At 44.6% G+C, this 26,689-nt stretch overlaps 1 protein-coding gene across 1 annotated transcript in view; it reads right to left on the bottom strand.

Annotated features, from left to right (window-relative positions):
* ANKRD33B (ankyrin repeat domain 33B) overlaps positions 1-26,689 on the bottom strand; it is a 75,234-nt gene that overhangs the window by 30,296 nt on the left and 18,249 nt on the right. The window contains exon 2 of the mRNA XM_036104719.2: positions 265-394. Within this exon, the coding sequence (XP_035960612.1) occupies positions 265-394 (130 nt within the window). The remainder of the gene's footprint in view (positions 1-264; positions 395-26,689) is intronic.

Below are 26,689 nucleotides of genomic sequence, written 5' to 3'. Positions count from 1 at the left end.
GGGCGAGATGTGCCCGACAGCAAGCTCTGCACAAATAAACTCTGCATCATCCCCAAGGCACAAGGACAATGTGTCCGCGTCCTGACCGGCCTTCTCCTATACCTCTCAGCAGCAGAACAGATTTCTGATCAATTCCAGTCCTTACGTTAATCTCACGACCTGAGTTCAAGTGCAGAGCCCCACCCCCCCTCCCACCGCCCCCCACCGCCTGGCAGCTGCCCCCCCAGCCTCAGCTCCAGGAGGGAAGGCAAAGCCGGGTCTTACCTGCCTGTGCGGCTGTGATTAGGGCCGTGTTCCCCTCGCTGTCCTGCCAGTTGACATCAACGTGGGGGCACTCTGCTAAGACCACCACAGTATCCACAAAGCCGTGGTAGCAGGCGACAATAAGGCCAGTCTAGAAGTGAAGAGGGAAGCGGGTCAGAGGGGCAGAGCCCGAGCATCACCACTGCAGACCCCATGTGCACACACCGTCCCCCCCAGGGGGACACAGAGAACCTCGGGTTCCGGTTCTGGCTGGCAGTTTAGAGCAAGCCAGGCTTTTGTTCACTTTCAAATGTTCATTGGGTGCTGCCCACGAGACAGGCACGATGCCTGGGAAACGTCTGAGAACCAAGATCCCTGCCTGTACGGTGTGCCTTCTAATGGGAGGTCAAACAGCAAACTAGAGACCTACCAGATGAGGGAGGACAGAGTGTGTTAGAAAGGAGACTAGGGTAAGAGAGGCTGTGAGTGCAGGGGGGACATGGCTCCGGTAGGGTGCGCGGGGTGGGCTCCCTGGGAAGGAGACGGTGGACGAAGATGGGAAGGAGGTGAGGAAGAGCCTGGGAGGCCCGGGGGTGGAGCCTCGTGAGCCAGAAGGAGGACGTCAAGGGGCATCGGAACCCCAAGAGGCCACAGCACAAACTGTTCAGCTTTTTGAGCAGTCAGTTGTCGGGTACCCTCATCAAGTCTAGCCGCTGGATGGAAACAGCGTCTACGAGACCAGCCTGGATGTGGGGAGACCAGGTGGGAGGGGTGGTGTCATAAAACATAAATATTTGGTCTTTGTCCCCAGTTCCTGGCACACAGCTCTGAAAACCCTTAGAAATTAGTTTCTTACATGCTAATGAGATGATGCACATCGGGGGCAAGGTGCTGGTAGCTTCAGGATGGAGGCCAGTCTCTAGAAAGATCAACCGCCCCACAAGTAGGGGGCTAGATCTTGCCCCTTCTCTGCACAACCCCCCAACCCCACCTCCGGGGAGGGGAGCAGAGCTGGAGACTGAGTTCAATCACCAATAGCCAATGATTGAATGGTTAGAGCAAATCATGCCTACTTAATGAAAGCTTCTTAAACACCCCTAAACAATGGGGTTTGGGGGGCTTCAGGGTTGGTGACACGTTGAAGTGTTGGGAGGGTGGTGCCCCCAGAAAGGGCACGCAAATTCTGCACCCCCTTCCTATACCTCGCCCTGAGCACCCCTTCCGTTTGGCTGTTCTTGGCTTTTATCCTTTATAATAAACCAGTGGCAGTCAGTAAAGAGCTTTCCTGAGTTCTGTGAGTTATTCTAGTGAATTATCAAACATGAAGGGGGGAGTGTGGGAATCCCCAAATTTGTAGCCAGTTGGTCAGAAGGTGAGCCCTGGGTTGAGACTTGTGGGACGGAGCTGCACACTTGTGGGGTCTGCGCTAACCCTGGAGCGTTGGTGTCAGAATTCCTGGAATCGCTGCAGACCTTATTGGTGTCAGAGAATTGGAGACCTGGGATGGAAAAACCACACGTATTTGGTGTCAGAGAAAAAAGACATCACAGGGGACTCCTGCAGATGCTGGGCCAATGATGATGGCGGTCAGCCGTGAGCCAGGAAGCAAGCCCTCACCGGACCCCGACCTTGGTCTTGGATTTCCAGGCTCCAGAACTGTGAGAAACGAATTTCTGCCGTTTGATCAGCCATCCACTTTCTAGTACTTTGCTGCAGCCGCTGAGCTGACTAAACACTTTGTGACGAAGGAAAATGATCTAAGGCTCCTCACACCATGGATTCAGGGACATGCTAAAATTCAAGACGTGGCAATCCGGAGCTAAGGATCACGTGATGCTGAGCACTGCCCACCATACACACCACCGCATGGGGGATGCAAAGCTTACGTTTGGAGCAACTCCACGGTGACCCAGCTCTATGTGGGCCAGGGGTTTAACAAGAATGTCATTTTTCGTGGAACAAGGAAAGGGCACAGGCAATCCCACCTGCTTATCTCAATAAGCTCCTGGTTGCTGTCCCAAAAGAATACTGAATCACATATATTCAAATTTTTAGTTTTAGAGACGATCACAGATTTTTTTTTTAAATACTGACCTCCCTTAGGCAGCATAAGGAACTCCATCATGCTGTGACTATCGTAAAGCCTATTTAATATGCCCCAGCTCATGCCTTCTTTGAAGTAAGTCATTCCATCCATAGAGTGAAACGGTTCACAATAATTTAATTTAAAAGAGAAGAGAGCACGAGTGAGTCCGGGCTTTCGGTGTCTCTGATAACTAGAGTTCACTGCCACCAACATCTGCCTTCTCCCACCCAACTTGTCTGCTCACTGTTGCATAAACGGCCCGGAAAACCTGCAGCTCCACTCGGTAGGCACCAAAATCTCATTTTGAAATTCTTTGGATGGAGGTTTTTCTCAAGTGTCCGACAATTTCCTGACTTATAAATAAGGCGTGCTAAACACAGTGTAACCTCTTCCTTTTTACATAATGACACAAGAAGCTCTTATTTATTACAGAAAAGAAATCCAAAAACAGAGAAGACAAAAAATTATCCAGACACACACAATCTCACATACACACATGTGTGCACACACATGTCCATGTTTTCTGTACCAAAATAGGATAACTTGTTATATGTTTCAATGAGGACTATATCAGCAATGTCTTTTCACATCAATCAAAACACTTGTGTGTCAACATTTCCACCAGATGTGGAACACTCTACTCTAGTAGGGCAGAATCATAGTTATTTAATGCATCCCCACTCTTGGATGCAGAGATTGATTCCAATTTTTCCAAATTATGAGTAAAACCTGCAATGAAAATCCCTAGAACCACGGCTTCATGCTTCTCATTCCTTACTGTCTCAGGAGATATTCTTAGAAGTAGTATTTCTGGATTAAAGGAAAGAGATATTCTGAAAGCCTTGAACACATATTGAAAACCTGTCCTTCAAAAATATCCCAAAGGGCCCCCAACCTTTGCCGATCTGGCCATCCAATCTTTACTTAAGGACTCTGGGTTAAAAGGAGGAATTTCCATCAGTGGATAATAAAGCAGTGCTCCCCAGCGCTCCTCAGCACCTGGTTCCTGGTTCTGTGCTCTCTCTTTTGGGATCATGCACACCTCCATTCCCTGCTACCACAACCACTGGGAGGGTCCATTCTGGAACCGCAGCCCCTTCTGGCCACCTAAAGTAAGACTTCCCAAAATGTGCAGCACACCGCTGCTGAGAGTAGCCTTGGAAATCTCAGCACAACCTTAGGTCAGAAATGAAGATTATCAGGGGAAAAAAGAGAAACCTAAATTTGAGGGCTCAGGAAAAAATGGTATCGGATACCTCTCGTCTCCCAGCAGAGACTGACTTACATTACTATTAACACAATAACCTTCATTCCCTACCCTCTGGGGGTCTACTGGCACTCTTGGACCATGGTCTCCCAAGACAAACAGCAACAAAAGACTTGTCACAAAGGCAAATAAATATTACCTACTTGCTAAACTGACAGAAGCCCATTTGCAGATGGTCCCCGAAGCCACATATAGGCTGTTTTTTTTTTAATTACAAGCAAAGGGTCCATGAGAATAAAATAATATTATTAAGAAAAAATCAGTAAACTACCTACAAGTAGAAGCTTCCATTTGGACATCAGCTAGAAATTCAAGTCCCTCAAAACATAAGCTTAATTTTTAAGTCTACACACCATAGAAATGTTGGTGTGACAACAACAAAAAAAATGAGTTGAGATGTTTCTGCTTAAAACTGTAAGGGTTTGCACATCAAAAAACAAAAATATACAAACCAAAACTCCATTTCTCGCAGGAAGAAAGGAGGATCTAACACCAGGATTTTAGTAACATTATTTATTGTATTGACAGATGAAAGAGGTGCAGGCAGGAGGAAGAAAGGTCATCAAAACACACACACACACACACACACACACACACACACACACACACAACCAGAAAATGCACAGGAAACATCTAGATGAATTACACCAAAGTATTAATGTCCTCTGTGAAAGGAATGAGAATAGGGTGTACATGATGGTTAATTTTAGGTGTCATAATTTTATGTTGTACCCAGATATTTGGTCAAACATTATTCTAGACGTTTCTGTGAAAGTTTTTTTTTTTTTTTTGACAAGACTAACATTTAAATCATTATACTGAGTAAAGCAGATTGCTCTCCCTGATGTGGGTAGGCCTCACTCAATCAGTTGAAGGCCTGAATAGAACAAAGACAGACCTCTCCTACGCAAGAAGGAATTCTGCCAGAGGACCACCTTTGGACTTGAACTACACCTTTTCCCTGGGTCTCCAGCCTGCCAGCCCACCCTGCTGATTTTGGATTTGCCAAGTCTCTGCAATTGTGTGAACCAATTCCTTAACAGAAAAAAATCTGTACATGTGTGTATATGTCTGTCTATATAGTTACACACAGTTGTTATAGAGTTATATACAGCTAGATAGATACGTGTGTGTGTGCATCTAGCTAAAGATACATGGAGCCATATAGACATAGATAGACAGATACCTACAGACACAGAGACTCTATTGGTCTGTGTCTCTGGAGACTCCTGATTAAGACAAGGTAGGTGGGAAAGGAACACTTTGAAGGAACTGTTTTTTACTCTTTGTAAAGTACAGTTTGTGTTCTTTAAAACAAAGTTGTATTTGTGAGGAACTTACATGGTTTTAATTCACAATGAAAAACAAGTACAAGTAATGATGTTTACATTCATAACGCTCTCATTAGGAAATACAGTTTTATAACAACCCCTGTAAACAGTGGAGAAGAGAACCATCTATGAGGAGGGGGGAGGGGCAGTGGGCAGAAGAAACCAGGAACTGACAAGCAGCCAAGCGAAAAGAGACCGGTACACCAGGAAGCACATACGAAACCCGTGGCCGTATGGTACAAAAATAGATCTAGTAATTATCCTGATCATCCAGAAGAAAAAGGATATTACCCATGTTCCAATGTGAGAAAGAAACTCCATCATTCGTAGTACAATTTTTTAAAGTTGGGTACCAAGAGAAGAAACCTCAGTGACTCGAAAATCCATTTCAGTGCAACACCTTTCTCCATTCTCCATAATAGTACCACCAGCAGGAAGCAGGAAATGTTCATGCGGCTTTGTGAAAGAACTTAAGAATCCCAGTCCTCTAAAATACATGGTATTTCTAAAAACTGCCATGAGTTACTGCTAGCATGGGTGTGTTCTGTTGGGTCAGGTGTGTTTGGTGGCATAGTTTCAATAATCTTATTTATGATGAATAAGCACCAGATGAGAACGTAAATCCCAGGATGGGAATCTGATCATGTTGGTCACTGCTGAGCCCCCAGCTCTAAGAACAATGCTGAGCTGTGATATATTTATGGAACAAATAAATGAATACGAGGATTTTTAGTAAACAGTTTCTTCCCAGATGGTCAGTGGATTTGCCCTTGGCACTACCACATTTTGATGGCAAGGTCATGGCCAGCACCTTTCTGGACGGCAGGTGATGTCCACCATCAGCCTTCCACCACCCCCAGCTTGGCCTGGACGCTTACAGACATTGCTCCCGCCCATTTGGAAGGCAAAAAACATCTAGCAACCTCACTCACACTAACATTGCCTGAGCTTGCAGGCTTTAAATAATTCTCACCAAACTATCACTTCGTAAAATATTGCTTTTGTGTTATACACCTCGTAAAACATTTGCAGCTTCTGTGAGGAGACATTTTACTGAGAAATGTTTCTGGTCCCCTGAGACATGCTCACAACTGGGATGGCTGATGAAGTCAAGGGAGCAATGGGGGAATGGTCAGGAAAACCCACATAATCTTGGGAGAAGGGTTGTTTGCAAGCCTGGAAGTGAGACAGACGTTATAAAATACTCTAGGCTGGCCTTCTAGAACGAAAATCACAGCCAAGTTTTCCTTGGTTCACTTTTAAGATGATGTGAATTAAAATCAGGGGCCTAAGAAAAGAATATTCCACTGCAGGGCGGAGGTGGGAACCCAGGATAAAAATAACCCAGACCACTGGTTGCAGCAAAGACAATGGCCTGAGAAGGGTGAGGTCCCTGCGAGGGGTCGGCTCCCGATTCAGCCTCACACAGTGGTGCGGGCACACTCAGACCGGCACAAACACAAGACTGGCTCAGATTTTCCACTCTGACAGTCTTCTGAAAACACCTCCTTACCATCTACTTAAGCTATTCTCCCAACGAGATTCCAAAGGAAAGGGTTTCTATAAAAGTCTTCCCCTAACACTGGCTCATTATTTCAACACAGTACAGGGAAAAGGTGAGTAATGAAGCTCTAAGACCAGCTCCACAGGCAGGAATGCGTTCCATGGGCCTCACATGGACAGCCTAGGAGAGGTTACGCACCTGCAAGGTACGGAATCCCCAACACGCACCGTCTTGTAGAGAAGCCTGACTGCGCATGTCAAATAGCATCGCTCTGCTTCAGTTCTTCATTAAACTAAGAAATGGCTGTCGCCGGAGGCAAACCCTTCCCAACCGTCTTGGGGAAGCTGAATGAGCTCAACCACAAAGCCCAGGCAGCAAACTTCCTCTCTGAAGTGTCTCCCTAAGAACTCACATTAGCATGCAATTTCTATGATATGACATCTGTTTTCCTTTGAAAACACACACTTATTAGACTTCCTAGGTGTGATTTTTTTTAGTGTCTTGATCTGAATTACTTCCTGTGATGTGTTATGAGAAGTTTGGAGGGTAAAGAGATGTGTAGGTCTGGTGCAGGGGGGTGGAGGTGACCACCTGGCCAGCAGGCAGGTCCCAAGGGCACCTCCCACTGTGGGGCATGGCCCCAGGACCTCTCACGAGCCAGCTCACAGGACCGAGTCCCATGGAACATTCCATGGACAGTTGGCCCAACACACACTTACTGAGGGCCTGCTTGTGCCAAGCACAGCTCAATGCTGGGGGGACGCAAGTGAACCGGATAGAAACCAGCACAGCCCCTGATAATCTGCTTGGGCTCGAGCAGCCCCGACTCTGGCAGCTCTCTCCGGGAGGTACGCGTGAGCGTTCACTGTAAACAAATTCCAAATATTGAGAAAAGTAAAATAGGAAGTAATATAACAAACACCCTCGTCACATTGACTACGTTAGCAAAAGCTAATATTCTGTCATAACTGCTTCACATTTCTGTAAGAAATCAACATTCCAAAAAGAGCTGACATCCTTTTTGGGGCGTCCTTCCTCCCTGGAGGCAACCAGTTATGTGCTGATAGGTATCCTGACTTGGCTTTTGAATTTTTTTACCTATGCCATGTATCTATAAACAATATGTTGAATATAGAGTGTTACTTTGTATTTGAAATATTTACAAAAAAGCAGTATTTCTGTGTACCTGTGAGCCTGCAACCTGATTTACTCAGTGCTGGATGTGAGATAAACCCAAATATCAGGCAAGCACAGTATCTCCACATATGGGTCCCTCCCTAGTCATTTATACCCCCAAACTGATAGACATTTAATTTAATTTGGTTCCAAAGTCCCGCAAGTGTAAATACGGAGCACTGAGTTAGAACCTTGGTCCGTATCTCCTGATGCACCTGAGCTAGGGCTACCCTGGAATCGGCATCTAAAAGTCAGGGTTTCTCGACCACGGCACCGTTTACATGAGGGGTCTTTTTTTTTTTTTTTAAGATTTTATTTATTTATTTGACAGAGAGAGAGACAGCGAGAGAGGGAACACAAGCAGGAGGAGAGGAAGAGGCAGGTTTCCCGCTGAGCAGGGAACCTGATGCGGGGCTCGATCCCAGGACCCTGGGATCATGACCTGAGCCGAAGGCAGACGCTTAACGACTGAGCCACCCAGGTGCCCCTACATGAGGGGTCTTATGGCTCTATCCTGAGAGGCGATCCCACGTATTGCAGGATGTTTAGCTGCATCCCTGGCCGTTACTCACTAAACACCAGTAGTATCTCTTATCCCCAACTAATGGCAACCAAAATGTCTCCAGACATTGCCAAATGTCCCCCCCCCCCCGGGGGGAGGGGGGCCAAAATCGCCCCCAGGTGAGAACCGCCTATAGAAGTGAACTAGATGGGAGTAGAATCTGCCAAAATGCTCTCCGAAGTGGCTGCAATTTCTTACACTCTACCACTGGTGTACACGAGTTACAACCTCCTTCCTACAACCTTCTTCCTACAACCTTCTTCCTACAACCTTCTTCCTATAACCTTCTTCAATCCGCTTTTCTTTTTCACCAGTCCGATGGGAAGTCCTTGTTACTGTCTTTAGCTTGCATTCCCGATCACCAGTCAGATAGAAAATCTCCCACAAGTTCCAGTGAATGACTGGTTTATATCCTTTGCCCATTTCCCGCTGGCTTCTTTTCCTTATTGATCCGTCTGAGTTCTTCATGTATTCAAAGTCAGCACTATCCAACAGAAATATAACAGGAGCCACAAATATAAGCCACATACTTAAACTTTAAGTGTTCTGGTGGCCACATTAAGAAAAGCAAAAAGAATCAGGTGAAATTCATTTTAAGGATGCATTTTATTTAACCCAACATATCCCAAATGTGATTATAACACGTAATCAACATTAAAAAGTTTAATGAGGGGGGCGCCTGGGTGGCTCAGTTGGTTAAGCGACTGCCTTCGGCTCAGGTCATGATCCTGGAGTCCCGGGATCGAGTCCCGCATCGGGCTTCCTGCTCAGCAGGGAGTCTGCTTCTCCCTCTGACCCTCCTCCCTCTCATATGCTCTCTCTCTCTCATCCTCGCTCTCTCAAATAAATAAATAAAATCTTAAAAAAAAAAAAAAAAAAGTTTAATGAGATACTAATGAGGCAGTAAGGGCTGGGAGGGGGCCCTGAGTCGTGCTAAAACTTCCACCTGTGAGCTTTTGTAGCATCTCCTGGAAGGGGGCAAAGGAAATCGCCGTTAAGAGTTGTTGATTCAGGGGGCGCCCGGGTGGCTCAGTCGTTAAGCGTCTGCCTTCGGCTCAGGTCATGATCCCAGGGTCCTAGGATCGAGCCCCGCGCATCGGGCTCCCTGCTCCCAGGGAAGCCTGCTTCTCCCTCTCCCACTCCCCCTGCTTGTGTTCCCTCTCTCGCTGTGTCTCTCTCTGTCAAATAAATAAATAAAATCTTAAAAAAAAAAAAAGAATTGTTGTGAAGCTATAATAATCAGACGCATTCACTGAGAGTCTAGCAGAAAAACAAGTGGTTGGAAGCTCACCATCTAGGGTGTTTTGCCATCCCAAGTAACCCTTAGCAGTCCCCAGAAAAGTCCTGATCGACATCCTTTCTCCGCCTCTCCTGTCTTCCACATGCGTAGGACACACACTCGCCCACGTGTGGGTGACAGTCCACGACGGAGCTGGTAAGGTACACAACAGAACTTTGTCCCTGTTTTCTGCGTTGACTATCCTTGAAGCTCACAGATGGAATGTCTCTCAGCCAGGGTCTGGGTGAGGGCTTGGAGAGCAGGGCCCCACCCGCAAGTCCAGCCAACCCACAAGAGCATGAATGAGCAAGAAGCGAATCTTGGGGTGATCCTCATCCCTGCAAACACACCATATCCAAACATAACCTACAAACACATACCCATATAACAGGTACAGTAGTGTCAATCGTGTTCCTATTTATTTTTTCCCGTGGGAAAAACTGTCCTTTATTTTAAGATTATGTCCTTGCTACTTGATTGGGCATACAATGTACTTTCACTTATAATAGGATGGAAAAAGAGTTTCTGATGACATTTTCCTTTCTTAGCTTGCAACATCAAATCTTGATAACTACGTCCTGCCGCATATTCCAAACACACTTACACAAGGCCAGTCCTCCAGCCTGGTAACCACTGTTCCTCGTGGTACCATCAAGGGTACCCGAGTGCCTGAACATGCTGCCACCCATGGCTTCTGACCTCTAATGTGGCCACACAAAGTCCCCATATGGGGCTCTCGCCAGCGCCAACCTTCGCCGCTAGCCCTCACTCAGTTCTCCATGCCTCCAAGCCTTTGCCCCTGGAGTGGCCTCCACCTGATGCACCTTCCTCCCCCTCACAGCTGCAACCCCGAGCCTCCAGGCACACGTCTGATCCTCCCGCATGTCATGGGTTGGCCCCTCTACGCCCGTCTGCTGGCGCTCTCATTGGGCTGGGAGGACTCCCCACTGGAAGGTGGGCTCCAAGTGGAGAAGCACCACATCTTTCTGACTCTGTTTCCTCAGTGCCTGGCATCTACAACACACTCGATAAGCACCTGTTGAATGAATGAAATGCCCCTGACATGTTTTAGTACCTCCCAGCTCACAGTGCTCAGCTTACTCTCTCAACTGAGGCACGGAGGCATGGTGACGAGCTTCGAGCTTTTTACAGTACTGACACATTCAAGCAAGGGAATTACTTGGGGTCCCAGGGAACCTCCGAGAACACAGGTACCTTTAGTGGGCTAAATATCACTCTAGGCTGGCGCCGCCAGATCTGGGGCTGAGTAACACAGATGTGAAAGCAACAACCAAATGCAAAGAAATCGAAAGCAGGCTCAAGAGTTCCACCGTGAGGAATTCACTTCAAGGATATCAACAGTATGTCAACAGATCTGCATGAAGAGCTGTAACTGCAAAAGCCTGAAAACAACGCAGGCTATGGGACACTCTGTCGCCCCCAATGGAATGAGGAATGAGGTTGGAATGCAGGTCCTGATGTGCAAAGATCTTCAGGGGACAGTATTAGTAAAACAACCGTAACCACAGGTCAGAACAGGGCATGGGATATAATTTCTTTTGGGATGAACTGTTCAAATGTGTGCATGGCTCCTGGAAGGTCTATGTTCATAAATGATCTTTCATTTTCCTGAAAGGAGATGTAAGAAATCTAACTAGAGGGGCGCCTGGGTGGCTCAGTCGGTTAAGCGTCTGCTTTCAGCTCAGGTCATAATCTCGGGGTCCTGGGACGGAGCCCTGTGTTGGCTCCCTGCTCAGTGGGGAGTCTGCTTCTCCCTCTCTCTCTGCCTGCTATTCACCCCACTCATGCGCTCTCTCTCTCTCAAAACAAATAAATAAAATCTTAAAAAAAAAAAAGAAAAGAAAGAAATCTAACTAGCCACCTTGAAGACACATATCATAAGAGAGGGGACTTAGAGGTTTTATTAAATATTTTGGATTTGTTTCAAAGTCCTTTCAAGGGGTACACATTTTTAAGTATACAAGTAAAATTATTCTGGCAAAAATTATTCTGGGTTACAGGCTATATTTTTATTCATGTGTTCTTATGTCAAAGAGATGCCTAATAAGTTGTTTTAAATAAACAAAAACAAACATTACTATGGATAAAATGGACAAAATATATCAGGAAAATTCTTTCAGAGGCAGGGCTCACCCAACGGCCTTTGGATTAAGAATAGACAAATTCGAAGTTGTAATTCAAAACGATTTCCCTTTAGACCAAATTTTGCAAACAACGTGAATTTTATAATCACTGCAAACCTCTTGTTTGGATTTATGATTTCAAGAATGTTAGTCATTTTAGGAAGTGACTTTGTTCAACGATAGTGTCTCTTTAAATCCAGTATATACATTACATGCAGTTATATACATTATTTATTATATACGTATCAGGCTTATTTTCCCAATAACAGCAATGGTTTTCCCACAGTCACCTTACCATCAGTGAGAGGAAGCCAGGCCTGGTTACCAGGAGAGGCCCTCCAGGCAGCGACTGTCAGTACCCATGACATGTTCCTCTCACCGTTTATCCCGAGTTTTTACGACATATACACAAAGCTCAGCAAAGAACTTTAAAGAGAGAGAAGAACTCGAGGAGCAAAATATAGAAAACAGAATGGCACAGAAAGTACCCCACCAGTGAGAAAGGGCTGACGGGGGGGATGCTGGCAGCTACCCCATGCGAGATCCTGAGTCAGAACTGCCCAGCCAAGCTGCTCCTGAATCCAGAAACTGGGAGAGGATATGAATACTAACGGTTCTTCGGGCCACTATATTCTGAGGTGATGTTATGTGGCATTAGATAAACACCAGTGAGTCGTAACAGGAGACCCCAGACACACACAGTCATAATCTTCCGCACCCCACACACATTAGCAACTTATGTTTCCGTCTTAAGAACTGGATTCTTGGACTAAAGGTTGAATACATGTTTATACAAAGATATACATAATTAAATAAAGTATACTACGATTTCATTAATAACCAGCCATTAAAATCTACTAAGTATTATGCTAGGTACAAGGAGATATAATTAATGCCACAAACCAGCTAAGAAAATTTCCCCTCTGGGCTTAAATCAGAACTCACTATATTCTTCAGAAGACATGAGCACAATGCTATTTTTTCCTTTATTCAAAAATGTTCTCCTTTTGAAATTAGAAAAAAAAAAGTTAAAGAACATTTTTCTGGGAGGTCTGGGTGTCTCAGTCGGTTAAGCGTCTGCCTTCGGCTCAGGTCACGATCCCGGGGTCCTGGGACTGAGCCCCGCATCGGGCTCCCTGCTCAATGGGGAGTCTGCTTCTCCCTCCCTGCTGCTCCCCCTGCTTGTGTTCCCTCTCTCTGACAAATAAATAAATAAAACCTTAAAAAAAAAGAACATTTTTCTATTATATAATCTTACATGTTATCGAGCATTTGTAAAAATGAGGTATACAAAGAATTTTAGTCATGAAGAAAAGGCTTAAATCGTAATATAAAATGAAAAATATATACTTTAATAAATAGGCTTATAAAATTATCAACAATGCACCAGAATTTCAGTAGTGATTGATTCTAGATGACATTACAGGTGGCTTATTTTTCTTTACATTTTTCTGTAATAAAAAGTCCCATTTTTACTACAATGAACACTTCTGTTTATTCATCAGAAAATTTAAAGTTTTTAAGGAAGAAAAAATTCTGATAAAACTTCCCAGTGTCCTGCTTGTTCAACTTCATAAGCAAGTTCATAGATTGGGAGGAACCAGTACAAAAAAAGAGAGAGAGCAAGAGAGCTGGGGCTTATCCTTTTCTGGAAAGAGCTGAAAAGGGTAGAAATAGATTTACAATCAAGCAAGCAATCCATAAACGAAAAAACGAATTGACCCTTTCAGGACCTGGGGGTTACCGTCAGCCTCATTTCTTGCAAAAACGCTCCATAAAGTTTCAAGAGAGGGACCCAAATTGCCCACGACATTGGCCTCAAAGAACTGAAACCCTTGTTGGAGATTCAGCCCGTCACGCCAAAGCACTGCCCAAGCAGGTCTGCTGGGGGGTCTCAGACAACAGTGCGCTCTACGCATGATAAAGAAACTCGACTCGGATTTTTTTAAAGCAATTTTTTTCACAAATACTGAGTGTGTAATGCACAGATACTGGTCTTGCGTCACACAGAGTGTGATGTAACCCAGTACAATCCAAACCAGTCAATGGCGAATAAACAACTTGGCTAATTATTCCCCCAAACCACCTATTTACTGTGTTCTGATTGGTTCGTGTTCAACGCGGGCCACTCGGGGTGGGGTCCCCGGACCAGCAGGGGCAGCATTCCCCTGAAAGCTTGTCAGGACTCCAGAACGCTGCCCCTCCCACCCCACCTGTCCAGACTTAGTGACTCAGAGTGTGCACGTCTCAAGCCCCCAGCTGGTCCACGGGACAAAAAGTGTGAGGAGGAGCTCATGGGAGGGGGACGGGGCTCTCAGATGGACATGATGATGGGCGTACTGCACCTGGGAGCCCAAGGTGCGAGACGTCCCAGTCAACCCCTTCTGGGATGCCGGAAATACAGCTCAGCTTGCTTTTCCCGTTAATTTTTATTTTCATTGACTTTATTTTATTTTCATTGTATTTTATCTTGATTTCCTGTTCATTTTTATTTGAATCTGATTGATTTGATTTTGATGTTTTTGGATTCTGACTTTACCTGACTGTCCCTAGTCCTGACCCAGATGCCTCCAGGCACCCCCTCAAAATGCCACCTCATTGGTCCTGTCTGCCACCTGCTCTTTGATCCTTCCCCCTGAGTCATCCCTGGTTGCAGGCTGGGATGGAGGGGTCACAGAGAGAAGGGGAGATCGCAGGATTTTACGATTTGTATTTGCCTTACAGATCCAGGCGTAGGAGCCCTACGAGAGCGTAATAAAACAAATCCAGGGCAAAGAAGGCTCCCAGGGGAGGAGGCGGGTCACACTGCTTTCAGAAGGCTCTTTGGTCAACCCGTGAGTATTTGGTTACCACCGGACAAGCCGGTACTGAAGAGCTATGTATGCCCGGCTGGCTGTTAGGAAAGCAAAGGTGAACTGTGAAATCAGACGGTCCTTCCCCTGGGGAAAGTCAGTCTGGGGAAGCAGACAGGGAAGTAAACAACAGTGACGAGGCCTGCCCAGAGGACTACGGGAGGACAAGGGACTGGGAACGGGTGGGGAGAGGAGGCTAGCAGTCACCCCGCTGAGCCCAACAGCAGGAGGCCCAGTGGTGTCAGGGAAGAGGGGGATGGCTTCCCAAGTGGCGGCCAAGCATGTGCAAAGGCCGGGAGCTGGGAGTTCCAGGGAAATTCGGGAAACCGTGAAGGGTTGGCAAGGAGGGCTAAGGAGTCTGAGTCTTGTCTGAAGCTAGGGAGAACCAACTGAGGTCTGAGGCAGGATGCATCATGATCAGATATTCCTTCTAAAAACCTGCCTCCGGGGGACGCCTGGGTGGCTCAGTCAGTTAAGCGTCTGACTTCAGCTCAGGTCATGATCGTTGGGTCCTGGGATCGAGCCCTGCATGGGGCTCCCCCCTCAGCAGGGAGTCTGCTTCTCCCTCTCCCTCTGCCCCTCCCCCTGATGCTCTCTCTCTCTCTCGCTCAAATAAATAAAATCTTAAAAAAGAAAGAAAGAAAGAAAGAAATGAAAAGCCCACATCATAAAAGAAAAAAAAACACCTGCCTCTGGTGGGAGGTACGGTGGAAGGGGAGAGCTTTGCCATTTTCTTCTATTTTCAAAATATTCATTAAATATGTGCCCCCTCCCCACCTTTTTAAGCTGACTTGGCAACTCCTTCCTGATTTAAGATGTAATTGAAACTGACATCTGTCTGTCTGACTCATATCTGTCAGGGCTGACAGCTTCAACATAACATTCCGGGCTCTGGGATGTCTATTCTCCAGGTGTTCATTAATGTCTTCTAACTTCACTTTTTTTAATGTAAAAATTTAAATTATAACCTTTTCCAAATGTGAAGGTTCTTGATATCATTAGTCATCAGGGAAATGCAAATTAAACCCACACTGCGATACCACCACACACCCACCAGAACGGCTAAAATTAAAAAGACAATACCAAATGCTGGGGAGGGTGTAGATCTCTTGTGTTCCCAGCAGGTGGGCATGTAAAGTGGAATAACCATATTTGAAAACTGGCAGTTTCTAATAAAATTCACCACACGCCTACCTGATGACCCAGCAATTCCACTCCCAGGTATATTCCCAGGAGAAATAAAGTCTATATCCACATAAAGAAGTGTATAAGGATGTTCAGTGCAGTTTTATTCATAACAGCCCAAAACTGCAAACCACCCACATATTCATCATCAAAAGAGTGGAGAAGGAAGCTCTGCTCTCCTCAAGCTTAGGAATACCACTCAACAACCAAAAAGAACAGAATCCTAATACATGCAACACCAAAAGGTCTCAAACACAGTGCATCAAATGAAATAAGCCAGACATAAAAACGTACATGCTGTTTGACTTCATTTAATGAAATCCAATGACAGGCAAAATTAATCTGTAGTGATAAAAAACAGTAAAGGGGATTATTGGAAGGAGTAGGAGAGAACTTTCTAGGGTAATGGAAACGTTATATCTCAATCTGGGTAATATCTATACGTGTATGTTCATTTGTCAAAATTCACTGAGCTGTACCCTTAAGAGTTCTGCACGTCTCTGTGTGTAAATCATTATCTCAATGAAGTAACAACCGTACAAAAACCAAGTAGCCAAAGATATACAAATGACCAAAACCACAATGAGACTTCACGCCACACCTGCTAGGATGTCTATCATCAAGAAAAACAAAAACCAACAAGTGTCGGCAAGGATGAGGGGAAACTGGAACCGTAGCACCACCGCTGTGGAAAACGGTTTGGCGGCTCCTCACAAAGCTAAACATAGAACGGCCATGAGGGCGCCTGGGTGGCTCAGTCAGTTAGACGTCCAATTCTTGGTTTTGGCTCAGGTCATGATCTCAGCGTCATGGGATCGAGCCCTGCATCAGGCTCTGCGCTCAGCACAGAGTCTGCTTGAGATTCTCTCTCCCTCTGCCTCTGCCCCTCCCCTCACCCGAGCTCTCTCTAGCTCTCTAAAATAAATAAATAAATAAATAAATAAATAAATAAATAAATAAATAAATCTTAAAAAGAAAAGAAAAGAATGGCCATATGACCCAGCAATTCCACTCCTAGTATGTACCCAAACGAATTTAAAGCAGGGACTCAGATATTTGTACACCCGTGTGCAGAGTGGGAACGTGATTCACAAGAGCTGAAAGTTGAGGCAGCCCAAGTGTCCCTGAGCTTACGAATGGATGAACAAAATGTGGTCTCAGACCCTGGGGTGTTATTTCTTTAAATTAAGGACTGAAATTCTGACACCTGCCACAGCAGGGATGGACCCTGAAGGCATTATGCTGGGTGCAAGAAGCCAGACACCAATTCCATCTATGTGACAGATCTAGAATAGGCAAACTCAGAGATAGAAAGTAGGTTAGAGGTTCCCGGAACCAAAGGGGGGGAAAGAATGGGGACTTACTGCTTCACAGTTACAGGGTTTCTGTTTGGGGTGATAAAAATAGACGGCAGTGACAGTTGCACAACAGCATGAGCGTAAGTCCTGCCCCTGAATTGTACGCCGGTTACAGTGGGTACAAGGGGAGTTTTATGTTTATATATATTTACCACACTAGAAACAGTCATAATGGAGTGTGCCCAAAGCCATTCAGATCTATACCTTACATGGACAAAGTGTATGTATAAATATATTGAATTATCCCTCAATAAAGCTGTTAAAAATGAAAAAAAGAAAGAAAGAAAGGAAGGAAAGAAAGAAAGAAAGAAAGAAAGAAAGAAAGAAAGAAAGAAAGAAAGAAAGAAAAAGAAAGAAAAGCAACTCAGCGATACTTGCATAACACGGACAGATCTCAGGACCATTATATCGCGTGAAAGAAGCCCAGGCATCATGGCACACGCTGTATGATTCCATCCCTGTCCCAACGCCGATGAAACTAATCCACGGTGACAGAAATCTCAGTGGTTGCCTCTGATGGGGGGGGGGTGGCGGGCGTTGAGCAGAAACTCGGGAAAGTCTATCCTGAGCTGGGCGATGAGGCACAGGTGGATGAGTTTGTCAAAAATCATCCAGCTGTTCATTTAGAATTTACTATATGCAAATTAGACCTCAATAAACTACTATTACTACAAAAAATGGGGCTTAGGAGCAATAAGGCATGGATGGTGCTATGAAGGGCGTGGGGAAGAGCAGGGCCAGAGGTGGGCAAGCACTGAGGAAAAACCCTGCCATCGGCCACCAGGAAGGAGACGGTGCTACTGAAGAAGGCGGCATGGTGGACGCTGAGGCAAGCAGAGCCAGGAGAACAAACACTCGGGCGCGGGGCGGGACGTTAGAAGAGGAGATTGCCTTCTGACTTGGGCCCCTGAGAAAACATCGAAGTCGTGTGCCAAGGCAAGAAACACAGCAGGAAAATCCAGTGCTCCTGGTAAACAGATGAAGGCCCAGAAATCTAGAACCAACTCAAAGAAGAGTCTCACATACATACAAGATATATTCAACTTGAATCAGAGGTTCGTAGTAGAAAGCAGGGTTAATTTTAAAGGGCAGTGGTGCATAGTGAGGTCATTTTGTTGTTTTCTTTTGCTTTTTTTCTGGCTGGCAATCGTTTGCCTGGCTTATGCCAAAAACAATATATCCTCCAGGCACATGCAAGACAGCCTGTCCTCAAACTTTTCCCTGAGTCAGTGGATGCAATGTCTTCTGAGGAAAGCATTAGAAGGGCCTCCCTCCTCGTTCACACCATCACACCTGCCCGTTCACTAAGAAGGCAAAAAAATGGACAACGGACAGAGATTTCTAGAGTCATAATCATCCAGACGGTTGTGACTAATAAGATGGGACAAAAATGCCCAGTTGGGGTGCACGGATGAGCCCAGAAAGAGGGCCTCGTAGGCAATGAGGGCCCTCTGAGGATTTGTTTCTTCTCTGGAAGGGCGCTCAGGGCCTCCCCTTGCCACACCCTGCCCCCACCCCCCCACCCCCCGCCCAGGGCCCTCTTCTGAGAAGACTCCCTTCACTCAGGCCTCTGAGCCACGACCCTCTGTCCCTCACCTACCCGCTAACCACCTGTCGTAGGTTGAACCATGCACCCCCCTCAAAAAAGATATGTCCAAGTCCTAACCCTTGGTACCTGTGAATGTGACCTTATTTGGAAAGAGTCTTCGCAGATATAATCAAGTTAAGGATCTTGAGATGAGGTCAGCCGGAGATGAGACAGACACAGGGAGGCCATGTGAACTTGGAGGCAGCAAGAGGACTGGTGCAGACACACACCAACAACGTCTGGGGCCACCAGAGGCTGGAAGAGGCAGGAAGGACCCCCTCTAGGGTCTTCGGAGAGAGCACAAACCTGCTGTCACCCTGATTTGGGATTTCTAGCCTTTGGAACTGTGAGAGGAAAAATTTCTGTTGTGTAAGTCACCAACTTTGTGCTAATTTGTTATCAGAGCTCTAGGAAACTAATACGTCAGCACTCCAGCACCACATTCGCCCTGTGTCCTCCGAGCATCTCCTCCACCTGACCTTCCCCCTCCTCTCCTACTCGGAACACCAGCCTTGGATAAGGCCCTCCCTGGCCCGCAAAGGCAGCGAAAGCCCCCATCAGGTCACCGGCCTCCTGGCCTGACTCCCCTCCACCCTCCACCCTCCACACTCAAGTGTATCCATTCCTGCAGCTCCCAGCTGCCTGCGGGAGGAAGAGCCCGGGGCTGGCCCCTGCCCCCCGTCCCTAGCCTGGGCGGGCACCATGTCAGTGAGACCTTTGCAGTAGAAGCAGGTATCGTGTGGGGCATCTGCAAAACTCAGATCCAACTGTGCTGTGCATGAAAATCCTCAAGATGTCTGGTCCCTTGTTTAGCTTTTATTCTTCCAGCCACCAGCAACTTCAACTTTTAATACATGGCAAAATATGGCTGCTCTGGGAAATGAACAGGATAAATACTCTGCAAATAGAGCCTTGAGACATAAACATGCCTCCAAAAGAAACAAGCCCATCTGGGCAGCTAAGCCCATCAGAGAGCATCCCATATCGGTAACAGCGGAGGGGGGCCCTCACTCGCCTAGGCTTCTGATTAGTCCCCTGCAAGACCAGCTCTGAGCAGGGTCCACCCGCCTTCACCCACTCGTCTGCTCCAAGATCCTAATTCCCTACAGGAACATTAGGAATGCAGGGCATCTCTAATCCCTTCTACTTGCAGCTCTATAATTTAGAGTTAGGTGTGCCTCTCAGACTTCCCAAAACCAGTGCTCATAGACTGATTCGATGCTCCAAACATCCACCCGCAAAATGTTGTTGTCCTTGGACTTTATTTTCTCGAGCAGTTTCGGGTTCACAGCAGAACTGAATGGAAGGCAGAAAGGTTTCCCAAACTGCAAAGTTTTAATACCTGAAATGACATCCAGAACAAAGTAAGGCCCATGCTATATTCCAATTCCAGCAGGGCAGCAATAAAAGCTAAGACCCGTCATTTTTTTAAGAGCTTAATGGGCTGATTAGCTAAAGCGTTACAAAAATGAAAAGGAAATATGGAGTCAATATATACCATAAAACTTAACAAAGAAGGAAAGGTGGTCTAGCACCCTAGTGGAGTCTTAACTAACAACAGCTAGCTTGTTAGAGGAATACCAATGTTACTTGCTTGCAACTGCTGGAATCCAGCCACAGATAAAGTGGAGATATACGGAGGCATAATTAGAGATGAGAGAAAATGCTATTAATCTCATCAGTGGAAACATAATGAGGACAAAATGAGAGGTGGGCACGGGGAGAGGAAGTAAGGGTGAGGTTGGGAACATCCTTCCCTAACACGGGAGTCCAGAAATACCGACTAGAACTATGGAAAAGAAATCAAGGTTGAAATGAAAGATACTATGGTGTGTAGTGTAGGTGCTCGACAATAAGCTTTTTCACTTCTAAGTGCCTGACATTAAGCTTTTGATTCTGGAGGCATCCACTTCCAAGACCTCCATCTTAAACACAGGGCCAGTTACTCAACTAGATAAGGAGCCAGGATGCCCCACCCCTGATGTTCCCCTTTTTAGAAAGCCCTGGGTGACCTAGATAACTCTAGATGGCCGGACTGCTTGCTTCCCCTCCTGCACCGTAAGTCCCACTTTGTGTTTTAAATTCACCAATAAAGAGTGAACCCCCAAAACCCTAGCCCCCACCCTCAACCCCAATAAATGCAGAACGGCAGACCCATGAGTGTTCTCCCTCCTCCTCCTTGCCCAGTAAGAACCACAAGGGCCAATCCAGCACAACATGGGCTCTGGTTGGGGAAATGCCCAGGTGAGAGCCCCAGGCTTTTCTAGCTGGTAGCATCACCACTGATAGGCAAAACAGAAGGCATTAGAACAATAAATATGAAACACTATGGATGAGTGTGTCTGACTGGAGAAAGAGGGGTAAGCACTCTTGTCAGCATCCATCTGTCATTGCAGGGAGTCATTAGTATTGTCCCAAATGGATAAATCGAGACACCCATTAGGAGCAAGCTGTCCATCAGCAGGGCGGTGAACGGCAGAAGACAAGGAAGTGGGAATGATTCAAAGCGACCCCTTCTGGAAAGCAGACAAAGAAAAGGTCTGGGGCGCGTCCACTACAAGCCGCACCGGCAAGATTATCTTCTAGCAGATAAATGCAAGACTTTAACAGAAATGGGTGAAGGGGGTCAAAAGGTGTAAACTTCCAGTTATAAAATAAACGAGCCAGGGGAATGTCATGGCCGGCACAATGACAATAGTTAACGATACCGTGTTGCATATTTGAAAGCTACTAGTTGTTAAGGGTAGATTTTAAAAGTTCTGATCACAAGAAAACAAAGCTGTAACTCTGTGTGCTGATGGATGTTAACTGGAGTTATTGTGGTGATCACTTTGCAATACATATAAATATCAACTCATTACATTGTACATCTGAAACTTATGTAATATTACCTCAATTTATAATTATATTTATACATATAATTAATTTTTAAATTGAGGTATAATAATTAAATTATACCTCAATTAAAAAAGAAAACAAAAACAGGAGGAAGAGAATAGAATACTAACAAGAATTTCAAAGCACATTACTGGGAAAAGGTAAAACGGGCAGATGGCACAGAATACGACGCTTGTGTTTACAGGTCAAGGCATGTTAAAGGAATAATATGGAAAATAGATGAATTATTTAACCAACATTGTTGGGAAAGTTGATTATTAAGGAGGCAAAGTATACGCACATACACCATATAGCAAAATACAGAGCAAAAGGACTAAAAAATTAAGTGCAAAAATATATATATATATACACTTACATCTTAAAATAGTTAAAATAGTTAATGTCCTTGACCCGCAAGGCAAGGAAGGGCTTCAAAAGCATAACAACAAATAAAATAACAAATAAAAATATAAATTTACATGAAAACCTAATATTCATTTACATTTATAAAATCATAAGCAAAATTAAAAAGAAATTTAAAAACAACAACCAAAATTAATGACATATACAGGATTATTTAAATATCAACAGAAATGTATTAAATATCAGCATTAAATAATGGATAAAGAACAGAAAATTCAGAAGAAAACAAAGAGTCAATAAATATATGTGAAATATGTATAATCTCACTAGTAAGCAAAGTAGTGAAAATTAAAATATTAATGAGACACCATGTACTTAACAAAAAAGATTATATTTCAGTTATTCGCAGAAGAAGGATTACTCAGTTAATGGTGTTGGATAAATGCCCTAGCCATATGGGGGAAAATAAGATTGGACCTTTACCTCGTGGCTTATGCCAAAATGAATCATTAAATATACAACCAAAAAAACACTGGAAGAAAATTTAGATGATGATTTCTATAAACTTGGCTTTAGAAAAGCATTTTGAAGCATAATAGCAAAGCCAGAAACCATAAAGAAAAAGACAGATAAATCTGACTATACAAAAATCAACACTCTTCAGCAAAACAACAGGATGCACAAAGTAAAAAGACAAACGACAGGAACTTTCACCTTCAGCTACGAACAGCTAAGTTCAATTACATCCACTCTGCCACTGAGAACACAAGTAAAATTGATTTTTTTTTTTTTAAAGATTTTATTTTATTTAAAGATTTTTTGACAGAGAGAGACACAGCGAGAGAGGGAACACAAGCAGGGGGAGTGGGAGAGGGAGAAGCAGGCTTCCCGCGGAGCAGGGAGCCTGACGCAGGACTCGATCCCAGGACCCTGGGATCATGACCTGAGCCGAAGGCAGACGCTTAACGACTGAGCCACCCAGGCACCCAAAATTGAATTTTTAAAAAAAATCTGTTTGGAAGCATCCGACTTCCAAAACAACCAGGACTTGCACGCTCTATATCCCAGAAAGAACAGAAAAGTCCTGAGACGAACTTCCATTCTCACCACTGTCCCCTCCTGGTATTTGCTGATTCATAAGGCTGAGAGACCAAGAAACCAAGCAGAGAGCACTAGCTACAGATCAGAGGCATTAGGCGAAGTCTATCAGTCTCAGGGGTTAAGGAGACAAAATCGGAGTTCATAGCCTGCCAAGGAAGACAGGCCTATTAAACATGCCACATTTTCTGTAGCAAGCCCAAAGGGCTAGCCCCTGGTGTGGGGCAAGCCAGAAATAGACCAGACCTCACAAAGACCACAACCTAGCCTACTTTCACCCGCCCACTCTGTCTGCCAGAAACAAATTAAATCCTCTCTGGAGGAAGATAACACCATTTAAAGCTACTTCAATTTTTCACATACAGTATCTACCATTTAAAAAAAAAAATTACCAAACACATCAGGAGACAGGACCGAAAGAAAAAGAGACCATAAAAAACATCTCCAGGAGATACACATATTACAGTGATCACTTTACAGTAACTGTGATTAATATGTAACAGAAAATAATGACAAATGGGAAGTTTTAGCAGAGAATTAGAATCTATAAAAAAACAAATCAAATTTTGGAAATAAAATATAGAATAACTGAAACTAAGAATTTAAAAATGAGTTAAGGTGCACCTGGGTGGCTCAGTCGGTTAAGCATCTGACTTCGGCTCAGGTCATGATCTCGGGGTCCTGGGATCAAGCCCCACATTGGGAAGCCTGCTTCTCCCTCTCCCTCTGCCCCTCCCCCCCAGCTAGTGCTCACTCTTGTGCTCACTCTCTCTCAAATAAATAAATAAAATCTCTTAAAATAAATAAACAAACAAATAAATAAATAAAAAGGAGTTAAGAAGCAGATTAGGACACACAGAGAATTAGTGACTTGGAAGATGGGTAAACCAAAAATGGCCAGACAGGAAAAAAAGGATGGAAAATAAGAAAAAAAAACTACATAAGAGTCACATGGAGCATAGTGGAAAAGGTCTAGTATTTGTGAATCTGGTGTCACACAATGGAAAGTAAAAGAAAATGAGACAAAACAATATTTAACAAGACATCAGCAGAGGACGTTCCCAAACTGACAAAAGCTATCAAGCCATAAAGTTGAGAAAATAAAATCAATACAAACTGGAAGAAGAATGTGGAACATAAGCTAGACAAAGAATAACAACTTTAGCATATTTTAAAAATTCTTAGAACTCAAGAAGAGAACACAGACTAATCCAAATAAATGGACAGAGAAGACGATGCTATATGAAACAAGTTTCAACCTCACTAATCATCCAAGACACGCATGTTGCAGTGAGGTATATTGTTTTTTTACCATGACTTAGGAAAGATTAAAACGAGTGAAAATAACTAGCATTGGCCAACTATGAAAGGAGAGGTACTTTGCTATCTTGTTAATGAGCATAAGCAGGTTCACTCTTTCTAGAGGGCAAGTTGTGATTACGTATCACATCAGCCAGGATAGGCTAGGCTCTGTGGCAGTAATAAGCAACCCCCAAATCCCAATGGCTTGGGACAAATGTCTGCTTGCTCACATGATACAACCACTGCAGGTGGGCTGGTGCTCTTTTCTGTGTTGTCTTCCCTCTAGGATTGGGGTTGATGGAGGAGGCTCTATCTGGAATATTGCGAGTCTTATTGCAAAGGGAAAACCCATATGCCATGGGTCTTACAAGGATGACCAAAGGTTACACTATTTGGCCAGAGCAAGTGGAATGACCAAATGTAATGCTATGGAGAGAGAAGCCTACTCGTGCTCCAGGGAGAGGCAGAATTTTTCACAAGAATAGGACCCACCATGTGCATCCAAACTCAAGACCTAACAATTTCCTTAAGAAAAAAAAAAGCGGGGGGGGCGCCTGGGTGGCTCAGTTGTTAAGCATCTGCCTTCGGCTCAGGTCATGATCCCAGAGTCCTGGGATCGAGCCCCGCGTCGGGCTCCCTGCTCAGCGGGGAGCCTGCTTCTCCCTCTCCCTCTGCCTGCCTCTCTGCCTACTTGTGCTCTCTCTCTCTCTCTCTGTCAAATAAACAAATAAAATCTTTAAAAAAAAATGCAAATGTATATGTAAACTGCTATATTGCTCATAAAGGACAAACTAGAAATAATCTCAGTGTCCACCAGGAAGTCATAAGCTAAATAAATGAAAATGTACAGAAAATAGAATATATTGCAGGAATTAAAAATAATGATGTGTGTTTGCTGGCATAGAAAGATGTCCTCAATAAGTTGCTAAGGAAAAAAGCAGATTATATGTACCATATTATATTAAATTACTGTGAAGTCATACCTAAAACATTTAATTATCTCTAGATCAGAGATTTTCATCTTTGGCATTTTGCCTTTCTATGTTATTTGAATATTTTACAATAAAAATGCATGACTTTAATCTTCCAAAAACCAACAAACCCATTTTGATATTTTGAATAATTAATGTGCAGTGTCACGAGGATCCAGCAAAACAGGCAATTTCATAAGCCTACTGGTGGAAGGAGAAATCAGTCGTCTTCCTAGAAAGGAAGATGGCCTTTAAAAGGCTCATACTCTTAAACCCTATAATACACCTCCTAAAACTTGATCTAAAAAGCAATGCTCCGAGTGCCAATAAAAGATACACTAAGACATCCATTCATCAGAGCATTATTATAAATAGCAAAATTTCAGAAACACCAAAATGCCCAGCAGATGATTAAATAAGCAACGATGTATGCAGGAATAGGTTTTAAAAATCAAGATTCTAAAGTACTTTTAACAGAAATGAGCTCAGACTATGCTTATAAGTGAAAAAAGTAGGATCCAAAACTGTATTTATAGGATAAACTTTAGAGATAGATAAAAGAGACCAACAGTTCATGTAAAACATCAACTTCATTATCTCCGGGTACCAGTGGTACTTGTTTATATTTTCTTCTTTGCACTTGGCTCTTTCTTGTTTTGTTTTTGTTTTGTTTTCATTTTTCACACCTAAATACTTATATTGGAAGCAGAAAAAAAAAATCTAACAAATATTACTGTTAATATATCAGAGTAAAGGAGTAAAGATCAGAGGGTAGTGTGATCATTCACAGGGAAAGTCAAACTCTATCCAGAAGGATCTTCACAAATCACTAAAATTAGAAACATTCTGCCACAATGAAAACTTCATGTACTCCAACTTCATTGCACCTTGAAATTCAGCAAGCCCACGTGGAAACCCATCAAACACCACAGCCCAGCACCTCCTCATGGGAGGGCGCCCAGCACACCTTCAGGCAGTGGACCTCTGGGCAGCCAGGCCGCGGGGGCTGACAGAGGAAGCCACAAGGACCCCAGATGTGCTTTCCAGGTCTGGGGTTTCTCTCGGGGTCTCCTTTCCCAAGAGGAAAGCCTAGCGCTCCACAGACTCACATCATCACATTTTTAAACTTCCTGCGTCAGAGGGAAATGATCACCGAGACTTGAAGTCAGACCTAAGGAGCTGAAGTTTAAGGACATCAGTGGGCAGCCCAAATACAGATTTGTAAACCAACGACCACGTTTGGGGATCTTGGCTGCCAACCCAATAGGCATCCAGGGAATACCTGATTCAGTTACAGGACTGTTGGGAAGATGTTCATCCAGTTAAGTATGTTGTACCGGACGAGCTCACCACAAGCAGTCCTGAAGGCAAGAGCACCGCGGGACATTACTCAGGCTCACTTCTGAGTGCACCTGGGTCTTCCTCCTGCCCCTCCAACTCTGGTTGCCCAAGGCTGGCCTTCTCTCATTAAGGGAGCTCACCAGTCCCTTCTGACCTCTCCTG

This window comes from Halichoerus grypus, chromosome 2, assembly GCF_964656455.1.
Source record: "Halichoerus grypus chromosome 2, mHalGry1.hap1.1, whole genome shotgun sequence".
NCBI classification, from domain to species: domain Eukaryota; kingdom Metazoa; phylum Chordata; class Mammalia; order Carnivora; family Phocidae; genus Halichoerus; species Halichoerus grypus.
Note: the sequence above shows the minus strand (reverse complement) of the source record. Positions and strands in the feature narration are given on the sequence as shown.